This window comes from Dama dama, chromosome 28, assembly GCF_033118175.1.
Source record: "Dama dama isolate Ldn47 chromosome 28, ASM3311817v1, whole genome shotgun sequence".
Lineage (NCBI taxonomy): Eukaryota > Metazoa > Chordata > Mammalia > Artiodactyla > Cervidae > Dama > Dama dama.
The window spans coordinates 58,032,267-58,043,685 of NC_083708.1; the positions used below are offsets into that span (position 1 = coordinate 58,032,267).

Here is an 11,419-nt window from a genome sequence, read left to right on the forward strand (position 1 = left end):
GACCCGCGGTGTCCTCTAGGGAGAGCCGCGAGATGCACCCTCACCGAGCCTGGCTCTCAGCCCAAGTTGGATTGTTCTAGAGAGGCTTTTTTTTTTAATTTTTTTTAATGTATATGCGTTTTTTTCTAATTGCAAAATCAGTAGACATTTGTTGTAGATGATTTGGAATAAAAATGCAGAAACCAAATCAATACCATTGTACCTGTCACCCAAATCACTTAATTTTGGGGTATTTCCATTTATTGCATATATATTCACATACACACACACAGAGACCATTAATAGTTCTATAGTCTGCTTTTTTCATTCAACTTATGAGTATTACATGTCATTGAAAATTATTTGATAATGATTTCTTACAGTACATTATCATCTGTCATGTTATTACCATAATTCAACTGTTGACCTAAATCTCTATCCAAAGCTTAATTTGAAATACAGTGTGTTATTTTAAGTGAATACCTTACAGAAATGATAGCTAACCTCAGAGTAGAAGAAGGTATGCATGCCTAAGTAAGTATAAAGGTATAAACTTTGTCAAAGCAGACCTTGATCAAATACAAAGGAAAGAAAAGTCTGGTTATTTGAGCAAGGAAAGAAAATTCTGGTTAATTGATTGAGACACATGATTTGAGATGTTAGATAGAATCATTGGCATAGAATAGGTTGGAGATGGGGAGGAACCTTGGAGATATTGTAGACCACCCTTGATTATTTCCCAGGTAAGAAACCAAAATCCAGTGAGGTTGCTGGGTCGCATAATGAACTCTGCCAGCACCAGAATGAGCCATGCTGACAGCCATTCTACCACCCTGCTTACAGTCCTTCACCACCCCACATCCCAGACCTCTTCTTCTCCAGTCTGTAGACACAGTAGGAGTGCTTCAGGACATCTAAAAGCATCTGCCTGGAGGGTGTTATGCAGAATTAGGCAGCACATCCCAGGCAGGATCCTGGCCAGGTCCCTGCCTCTCCCACACACCCAGGAACACATTAGTCCGGGGATCTGCCCTGAGCTCCGTGCCTTCCCTTTCAGAAGAGGATGATGAAAAATCAGACAGTGAGACCGGAGACCTCGACAAACAGATGGGCGACCTGAATGGCGAGGAAGCTGACAAACTAGATGAGAGGCTTTGGGGTGATGATGACGATGAAGAAGATGAGGAGGAAGACAGTAAGACTGAAGAAACAGGACCAGGGATGGACGAGGTAAATAGAAGATTCCCCCATCACTGTGTCCCCACGACGAGAGGGGGCAGTCATCCTACCCACTGCCACTCCCTGCCGGTCATGGCTTTCTTTCTGTCTTGGTTTTTCTTCTGTGTCCGTTTTTCTGTTTTTTTCTGCGATCTAGATTTTTTTATTGTATCCAGGGCTCAAGGAGTAGCCTGACCTGAGGCATCCCTTGTGTTATGGAGGAGGGAGGTATAGATGCGGTATCTGATTCTGCCAGTGGTCACTGCCCTCCCCCAGCCCTGAGCTTGGGGCCTCCAGGGCTGGGTGTGATACACCCCTCCCTGCCCTGCTCTTCACACTGCTGTCTCGGCTGCCGCCTGGGCTGTCCTGCCTGCCCCCTGCAGGGTGATGGGTACGCCGTCTGCTGGATGGCTCCATGGGATTGGCCCCGCACATGTCTGGGAGCTGCGTTAGACAGTAAGGTGAACGCAGTGTTTTAGGTTGATAGTGATGATGATGTGTTTTTTCTTCCTCTGATATTTAGGAAGATTCTGAACTTGTTGCTAAAGATGACAACCTAGATGCTGGCAAGTCAAACAGAGAGAAAAGCCAGCAAGATAAGAAGGAGGAAAAGGAAGAAGCAGAAGCTGATGATGATGGACGAGGCCAAGAAAAAATTAATGAACAAATAGATGAGGTGATGAGGATTCAAAACCCACCTGCTCTTCTCACTCAAGGCCAGGGCCAGTGCAACGCACAGCTCCCAGGGTGTCTCAGGACATATTTTTTCCTACTTATCATTTGTTTTCCCACCGCCTCATAAAGGAATGTGTCATAGAGCCTCTTAACTGAACATAAAATATCTAACCACTGGTTGCCGATGAGCTTTGTGATGTTGGGACTCATGTTGTAGTTTAGAAACTAAAACCCACAGTCCTTTTGTATATTTTTTCCATAAACTTCCACATCCTGTTTGAGATTAGGTAACACAGCACCTCCTGTCCATGGAGAAGGTGCACAAACAGTGAAACTTGACATTCCAACGTGAAAATTGTAAGCATCCTGGTAAAGTCCCAGTGTGCGCTGGTGATTTGAGAGCAGAGACGCTGTATTCTCTCAGCGTAAGGACAGGTGGCCCTGAGCAGTGTGGGCACTGGGGTTACTGACCGCCTGCGGGGCTGGAAACCCGTGTGTAACTTTATGGCCGGCCCTCTGCGTCCATGGGCTCTGCAGCCTCGGGTCCGCAGCAGCCACACGTCTGCGTGGTGTCATAGCACATGTTCACTGAAAAAGACCCACAGAAGCGGTCTGTATCCGTGGGCCTGCACCACTCAAACCTGCGCTGTTGAGGAGTCAGCTGTGTTCAGAGCTCATCACGTGTGAGTGTTGTTCTAAAGTTTACTTTTATTTTCCCTGATCTCTCTGTTGCCCAAAGAGGGAATATGATGAAAACGAGGTAGACCCTTACCATGGCAACGAGGAGAAGCTGCCCGAACCTGAGGCCTTGGACCTCCCGGACGACTTGAACTTAGACAGTGAAGACAAGGAGGGTGATGGGGACAGTGACCGTGAAGATGGAGAAGGTGTGTCTTAAAGCATAAAGGGCCTGTTGAAAGTCCCTGACAGTGAGCAGTAACTGGCTGCTTCCCGGGCCAGCGTCATGGCCAGCTCGTTATCATGTCTGATGAGTGTAGTTCCGGCTTGGTAAGGCCACGCTTGTCTTTGTTGCGTTTCTCCTCCGAGGGGCCTGACGCTGGGACCCAGCAGGCCTGTCTCTGTAGCCGCCTGTCCTGTGCCGCTCCGCCTGTCCGGGCGGCGCCATCAGCACGGCTCTGCCTCCCTGCAGGGGCACGTGGGCCCCTCTCACGGCATGATGCAAACACTCTGCAGGCCAGGTAGCGCCAGGCCTCTTGGTAGAGCCCGCTTACGAGCTTTCCTGTGAAAGTTTTGTTTCATTAATTATTTTTGACTATACCACGCAGCTTGCTGGATCTGAGTTCCCTGGCCAGGAATTGAACCTGGGCAGCTGCAGTGAAAGCGCCAAGTCCTAACCCTGGCCTGCCACGACAGTTACTGATTGTTGTGCTTATATTGTGTGTTTAGGTTGAAATACGAAATCATGACGGGAAGTGAAATTGAATAACCCCACGAGAGCTCACTTGGCACAACAGTAAGCCAGTGCCTCTGTCACCCGCTGCTCCCTCAGTGTGACTCCCTCGGGGAGTGATTTCTGGAGTCGGGAGGGGGGTAGGGGAGGCTGCTGTGACAGGCCCTGTCGCCGTGGGCAACCGGACAGGAAGGTCGCAGCAGCCTCACTCCGCTTCCCAGTGAGGCCGTTACATATTTAGAAAGCTATTAAAAACACACCTTATCAGAACAAAAGGGGGCAAATTACAAAAGAGTAAATGAGGGGTACTGTTTATGTGAACATCTGCTAAAAGATACAGTACTATATATTGTTTATGGATGCATCAAATGTATGAAAACACAGAAATCATTAATAGTAACCTCAGGTTATGAGCTCTGAGGAAGTAGGAAGAGCAGAGACATCAGAACCCTGACAATTGTGTCCAGAACTATTTTATTCCTTAAATACAAGTGACAGATTTGATACACTTGTGGCAAAATATTAACGTCTCTTAAGTCTGGGAGGTGAGTATAGGCTCTCATAAACGTAAAATGCCTTTTTCACATTTAAGGTTTGATAACCTGTGCTCAGGACATTCCTCGCCCAGTGAGTCTCTAGTTCTCCTTTTTAAGCATAGTATAAGTTGTTGCTTTTAAGACGCTTTCATTACCTTATAATACTGGAAGCTTATTTCAACCTTAAATTCAGCAGTCAAGCAAGCATAAAATTAAAGTTCACTGAGAATCTAATAAGCTATTTTGCCCGAGAAAAATACCCAGGCTCATTTTAAGCTACTGTGTATATAAACTAAGAAGCAGTTACTGTGAAAAAGTTATCTTTATACAGTTCTTTCCATTTACAGTTACTGCAAAATACTGGCTATGGTCCCTGTGTTACACAATACATCCTTGGGCCTATCTTACACCACCAGTCTGTACCTCACACCTCCTGCTCCTGTGTTACCCCCCGCCCCCGCCATAATGATAACCACTAGTTTTTTCTGAGTCTGAGGAAACAATTATTTTAAAGAATTATTTACTAACGAAGTAATTGATTTCTTATCCAAATTACAGAAAAGCTCTTTTAAACAAAACTTTTTCAAATAGGATTGTTCCCATTTGAATATATGTTGTGTATGGTAAGGAATGAATGATGTCCATCAGTTATTCCTAATGATAATTGAAAATTAGACTAGCATTTCCTGTCTGTTCTGAAGTATTCCTATTGTGGTGGTGGCTTTTTGGGTTTTTAATGGATATCCAAACAGTTGTATACAATATATAAGTATAGTGAAGAGCAGATGTAGCTGAATTCTTCTGTGAAGGGTGGGTCAGATAATAAACAGATCAGTGTTTGCCAGTCATAAGCTGCAACAGAGTCGCACATCCTCAGTTCCGCTCTTGTAGCGTGAAGTCAGCCATAGGTAATACAAAGCGGATGGAGTAGACATATCGGTGAACAGTTGGATTCAGTGGTGTTCCAGTGTAACTACTCGCAGAAATATGTAGATGTCCAGATTTGGCCCATGGACCATAGTTTGCCAACTTCTGGTTTGAGAGTAATAAAAAGATGCTTGTATAACTATATCTCATCTTAAGAAATCATATAGTTTAGTTTTTAAATTCTGTGTTCTTTTGTCTCATCTGTCCAGAAGAGAATCCTTTGGAAATTAAAGAACAACCAAAGGATACTGAAGAAGCAGGTCATGAAGCTGAGGACATAAAGGAAGAGACTGAGCCTGATCAGGATGAAGGTCAGGGTCAGCCCCAGCCTGAGGGAGGCCACGGTGAAGATGACACGGGGGAGGAAGGAGAGGAAGAGATGGATACCAGCGCTGACGACGGGGACCACGCTGCTGCTGATCACCCTGAAGAGGACGCAGAGGAGGAGCCACTGTCCTCGGAGGACAAGGACAAAGATACCAGTGAGGAAAGCACAGAAAAGGACGTACCTGTTGACCAAGGCCTCCAGCCTCAGGTATCACGGCGGATCTGCCTTGTCCTCTATGAAGAGTAATAATGATGAGAAAAGAGTTCCATCTTCTCGCCACACTCTGTCTTAGGATACTTTACCACGAGCAGGCGATAGCGCCAAGCAGTTTTCGGTTTGTGGCTGATCCCCTCCCTGCAGGCTCCTCTTGGTGAGGAGAGGGGCCCTCACTTCACCTTCTCCCCTCAGAGCGTTGAATGCTTTTTGATTTCCATGCAGCTGCAGGAAAAAGAAGAGGAGAACTCTGACATGGAGGAGCCGGTGCCAGAGCCCACGGACAGGAAGGAGCACGAGTCCCGCGGGCAGACGGGCTTGGAGAGCGTGCAGAGCGAGCAGGCCGTGGAGCTGGCCGGGGCCGCGCCCGAGAAGGAGCAGGGCCGGGAGGTGAGGCCTGCTCCCCGCCGGCGCCTCGTGGAGGGCCTCTTCTCCCTGTGTGAAAGCCTGTTTGTTCAGCAGCAGGGGTTTCTGTGTAATGTTTTTTTGTTCTTGACATCTAAAACGCCAGCTCCCATTCTTTAAGAAAATGGTCGTACACCTATATTTATATGGAACAAACCCCAGAATATTTTTACACACTGTATTTAAGCGATGTGCTTAATGAGAAAAAATTACGAAAGTGTCGTTCTCTGTGGGAGAATCACGTTCAAATTCTGTTTTCGAAGCTTCTAAGTGAAGAAGGGTTGACTTGAGATTTCATGCAGTGATATGGGTCTAACAGTGCATCCTTTTTCCTTAGTGTTCACCACACTGCCAAACATTTTAATTTAAAAAGCAAAACACTTCTTCATTCCTTGATGTGGGGTGATGTGTCTTTTGTGGCCATAGTTGGGGCGTTGGTAGTCTGGGGGGAGCCCTGGAAGTCAGGGGCCTGCCGCTCAGTGCTGTCTCTGGCCCGCTCCCTTGGCCTCTCTGACCCCCATTTTCTCAGCAGTAATTACAATTGTTTATACCCCTCTTATCCTTCCAACCCATTTACTCAGCACCCATTCATGAGGTGCTAAGCATTTCATTACTCTGGTAGATCTTCACAGTGGCCCTATAAAATATTGTTCTTACTATGTTCTCCATTTTGCATCTGAGTTAAATAAGCCCCCATAAAGTTAAATGACCGTCTCAAGGGTACCCAGCTGGTTGATGACGAAGCCTCGTTTCTGATCGAGGTCTGTCCTGCTTTCAGAGTAAGCCATTACCTCCTGTAGACAACAGCCCCCCGAGAGGGTGACAGGTTTCGGTGCTTCTGTTCCTGCCCACAGGCCAGGTGTTAGTGACGGGGGAGTTCCAGAGCAGACAGGCAGAGGTGGTCAGTCATCCCCTGGGCTCCCAAAGGGAATGGTTCCAAGACCCCACGGATACCCAGGTCCACGGGTATCCTCGAGCCCCTCATGTGAAGTGTGGTGCAGTGGGCCGCCCGCGTCCGTGGACTCAGAGGGCCGACCGCACGTGACAGAGGGCAGCTGTGTGCAGTGCGGTCTGTAACCGGGTGCTGGCTCCGCTTCCTGCCCCTCACTCTCTGTGGCTTGGGTTCCACAGGAACATGGCAGCGGGGCTGCGGATGCAAACCAGGCAGAAGGGCACGAGTCGAGCTTCATGGCGCGGATGGCCTCCCAGAAACACACCAGGAAGAACACACAGGTCTCTGGCACTCTTCAGCTAAACTTGGGTGAAGGCTCTGTGTAGATGATGCTCCAGATGTACTGGCTGAAAAAGAAATTCCAGCCTTTGCTGCCCCAGCATGATGGTGGCCTTGGCAAGCACAGCAGGACCGCCGGGCTTGCTCCCTTTTTCTTGGCGGGGACAGACCTGATCCCCTGATCCCGCGACGCGCTTGTTCTGGAGCCTGGGAGCAGGTGGTGTTGCCGGGCTACTAACCAGAAGTACTGTTCACTGTCCTTTCTCTCCTGTGTTTGGTTTAATTCCGTTCAATTCTGTTCTGTCCCGTCCTAAACCTGCTTATTTAGCTGCATCACACAGCCTGTGGGATCTTAGTTCCCTGACCAGGGATTAAACCTGGGCCCCAGCAGTGAAAGTGCCGAGTTCCAGCTGCTGCACCCCTGGCAAATCCCCTATTTTCTGTTTTAAATACAAGATTTTAAAAATGGGGTGCTATTTATGCATGTGACACAAAACCAGTCTATAGGAACCAGTCCCCTGAAAGCTTCCGTTTTATCCCTGTGCTCAAGCCACCCGAGCGCCTGTCCTCAGAGCATACTGGTGCTGCCAGGCTTGCCTTCTAGGAGATTAACTGCATATGTAGCACATGTGTGGATGTGTGTGTGCGCCTGTGTGTGAGTGTCTCTTCGCCTCTTTGCCTTTATTTCAGATATAAAAGTGTATCATAGAGATTGCTCTGTATGTGTATTTAGAGATCTTCTATCAACAGCTGCATTAAATTCCACTCTTGTATGGCTGTACCTAATTTATTTAATCAGCCCCCTGAGGATAAACGTTATTTTTATTCTTTTTGTATTACAAAGTTCTGATGAATTTCCTCGTATTTCCCACAGAGTTTTAAGAGGAAACCTGGGCAGGCCGACAACGAACGCTCCCTGGGTGATCACAGTGAGCGTGTGCATAAGAGGCTGAGGACCATGGACACCGAGAGCCATGCTGAGCAGGGCCCAGCCCAGCCCCAGGTGCAGGCGGAGGACGCGGAAGCGTTTGAGCACATCAAACAGGCCAGCGAGCCCTACGACGCACAGACCTACGGTACGGAGCTGGGGGCCCTCCTTGCTCATCAAGCTCTGAGCGCTTATGCTGACCGTGTGTCCGCCAGGTGTTTGTTACAAAGTCATCTTGGGAGGGAGGGGAAGGACTTTTCAAACGAGTTTCCATCTAGTAAGAACTGTGCGGATATACAATTTGGTTTTGAAATAAAGATATCTGTAGCCAAGTGTGGGGTTTCAGTGCTCAGGGTTCTGGGTCTAGTGTAAGCCTTTTAAATATTATTGGTGACGGTTGGCTATCCAAACCCAGCACTGGTCTCAGGGATCTGAGAGCAGACGTTTCTTCACTCTCTGCAGAGGTTCAGAGCGTGAGTGACAAAGAAAAAAGATCTCAGTATGCGATATCATTCAGTCTCCCCTTTGAGCTCTCTGGGTGACTTTTCACTGTTTCGTTCCTCATACGGAAGCTGGTATTGATTATTATCAATGACACAGAAAAGACTGCTCTCCTGTGGATTACTTCTTCTCTTCCTGTCCCCACCTTTAAGAAAAATGAAGCAGAACCGATGACAACTGCCATACGTGGGGCTTTTATGTTGTGCCTAGCACTGTTCTGAGCTTTGCAGCCTGATCATGGAGTTCCTCTGGTAATCTTTACGAGCTAGGATATCTGCATTTTATAGATCAGCATCCTGAGGCCAATGAGGTCTAAGAACTTGTCCAGGGTCACGATGCTGGGATACCCACGCTGTCTTTCTGTGCCTCCCACCCTCTGCTGTTATACTTCATCACTACAGTTTCTCCCCCACGACTTGGCCCTGAGGATAATCCATGAGCTGCTCTGAGTCGTGTTCGGCATGTTTATTCTGGTCTAGTCTCTGATCATAGCAATAAAAACCCAGCAGCTGAACATCCTGTTCTGTGGTCACAGCTATGGTCACACTGTATCTTTATAGTTTCTGGGCAAACAGGGAAATAAGACACTTGGGTCAGCAGCTCACAAGTCAAGCACTGTGCCCAGTGGCCAGGCCACGTAACTAGTCAGTGGTAGAATCTCTGACCAGAAGCACACCCACTCTCAATGACTGTTCTGCAAAGAGCTCCGCTTTTTACGTGTACGCTTTGTTGGCAGATGTGGCCAGCACGGAGCAGCAGCAGTCTGCAAAGGACTCCAGCAAGGCTCATGAAGAGGAGGAGGTGGAGGACACCTCCATGGACCCGGAGGAGCAGGAGGAGCTCAGAGCGCTGGACGCAGAGCCGCTGAGGCCAGAGGAGGTCAAGTCGGGGAGCACGGCCCAGCCCGGTGAGCGAGTCTGTGGCGGACACCCCCTTCCCACCTGAGCTCCGTGACTCTCTACTGTCATCTCGCCTGTCCTGTTCTTTTTACGTCCTAACCCGTGACTTAGATACTCATTTGCCCATAGTAACCCCCCTGTACACGCTTCCTTTGGGAGCAGAAAGGTGGGGGAATGGTGTTACAGGTCACCAACATTCATGGGGAAGCCCAGGCTCCAGACAGAACCCTGGCAGTCTTCTTTAAATACGTAGAAGAAAACAGAATAGTGCACACGCTCCAGTTATGACCAGAAGAGATGGTCTTGATTACTAGAGAAACAGTATTTTTAATTATAAAATATACAATGTTTGCATAAAAAGAAATAAATGTTTAAAGAAATAGGGTAAATGCATGTGAGAAAGTAACACTAACTTATTACATTTTATAACTGTTCCATTTCATAACCGACCCCAAATGCTATTAAAAGGCAGTTCATTTTTTTTTTTACTGTATTCAACACACATGGAAAAAGAACATCAGCAATGAAATAAATGCAAATTCAAAGTAACCTGCTAAATTCAACAGCTGCTTCTTCTGCTTGCTGCTTCTCAGGGGCATTAGAATTGCAGACTGCCATTATGGGACAGTAAAGACATAGCTCTGATTAGATCGTCGTTGATTCAGATCCAGACTTTGTCTTACGTACTTTATAGGGGGAGGCAAATTATTTGTCTTTGACACTTCCTGTCTTTGAGGTGTCTTTGACAGCTTCCTCATCTATAAGATAGAACGATGATTTTAATTTTTATTTTGTCAGTGTTCTGCATGCACACAGTTTAATGGATCACACAGTTCTGCAAGGCTTGTCAGGGTAAAACTGTCTCTCCTACCTTCCCCTCCCCAGAACACAGCAGGGTCAGGAGAGAGGGGAGTTACGGGAGTGTGAACTGGCAATGACTGTCTGAGAGAGAACACAGGGAGCTGAGATGTTAACGTGCTGGGAGGTGGGGGAGTGACATCTGAGCGACTGTAGGATTGACGTGTGACTGAAGGCTCAGTCTGAATGCCGATGTTATGGTAAGTAAAACTCGGTACTTGTGTGAGAACAGGCTCTGAAGAGATGGAGATGGAGGCCCAAACTGTTAAAACAGAGGAAGACCAAGACCCCAGGACAGACGCATCCCACAGGGAGACAGAGAATGAGAAGCCAGAGAGAAGCCGAGATTCCACCATTCACACAGCTCATCAGTTTCTTGTGGACACGATTTTCCAGGTCCTAAAACTATAACAGATCACCACTTTAATAAGTTGACAGGATGGAGTTATAAGCTGCTTTTAATTCTTTAGAACTTGATACGCGTCTGGTTGCTTGGGGGCTTCATATTGTATCAGTGTTTCAGGGAGCACTGTTGGTGTGACACACTTCTGAATGTGTCAGGTAGCACTGAGGGGTGTGAGCAGCTCTCTAAGCAGGAAACACACTTTTGACAGCCAGTCCCAGGGTCGCTGGGGGAGGTCTGCGTCCTTACCTGGCCATGGTGGGGGGCGTTCACCAGCCTTGTGTTGGGAGCCTGCAGGCCAGTTAAGTTTATGTTGGTTATGCAGTAAGCATCTTTGACTTAATGCCTTCATGTAGAAAGAGCCAGTTAATAGAGTTTTCCCAAACTGTTTGACCTCATGGTAGCCTAGATTAACCAAAGAGCATTTCTTCCAGGGTACTTTGGGAATGTTCAGAATCTCCTTTATCCATCTTACCCTCACAAAAATGGGAAGGAGAAAAATAGCTGTCTGGCATCTCTTGTGCCATTAAATTTGCTCCGGCTTTTCCTCTCAGTGGGAGTTCATCCTGCAGGGAAGAAGGCACCCAAGGATAATGAATTAGTGACTCCAGTCTGGGTCTCCTGTCTCTGTGACTTTTCCCTCTTAGCCCTTCTTAAAAGATGTCAATGAGCTAAGACAGGAGCTGGAGAGACAGCTGGAAACTTGGCAGCCACATGAACCTGGAAACCCAGAAGAGGTGAGTCACTGGTCTTCCTGCTAAATACCTGGACTTTCCTACGACACAGCACACTTAGTAGGTTCTCAACTCCACTTAGCTTGGTGAAAGCGACTGAGTATATGGAGAATGTAATTTTAAAGCCTGCTTTGCCCCTGGATGTGCAGCTTAATTAAAACAGAAAAGCCAAC

At 47.4% G+C, this 11,419-nt stretch overlaps 1 protein-coding gene across 1 annotated transcript in view; it reads left to right on the forward strand.

Annotated features, from left to right (window-relative positions):
• Positions 1-11,419, forward strand: part of MDN1 (midasin AAA ATPase 1) — a 135,355-nt gene that overhangs the window by 116,565 nt on the left and 7,371 nt on the right. Inside the window, exons 86-95 of the mRNA XM_061131721.1 lie at positions 1,037-1,209; positions 1,721-1,873; positions 2,612-2,759; positions 4,956-5,281; positions 5,513-5,677; positions 6,824-6,925; positions 7,798-7,999; positions 9,089-9,259; positions 10,342-10,505; positions 11,160-11,249. Of these exons, the coding sequence (XP_060987704.1) occupies positions 1,037-1,209; positions 1,721-1,873; positions 2,612-2,759; positions 4,956-5,281; positions 5,513-5,677; positions 6,824-6,925; positions 7,798-7,999; positions 9,089-9,259; positions 10,342-10,505; positions 11,160-11,249 (1,694 nt within the window). The remainder of the gene's footprint in view (positions 1-1,036; positions 1,210-1,720; positions 1,874-2,611; positions 2,760-4,955; positions 5,282-5,512; positions 5,678-6,823; positions 6,926-7,797; positions 8,000-9,088; positions 9,260-10,341; positions 10,506-11,159; positions 11,250-11,419) is intronic.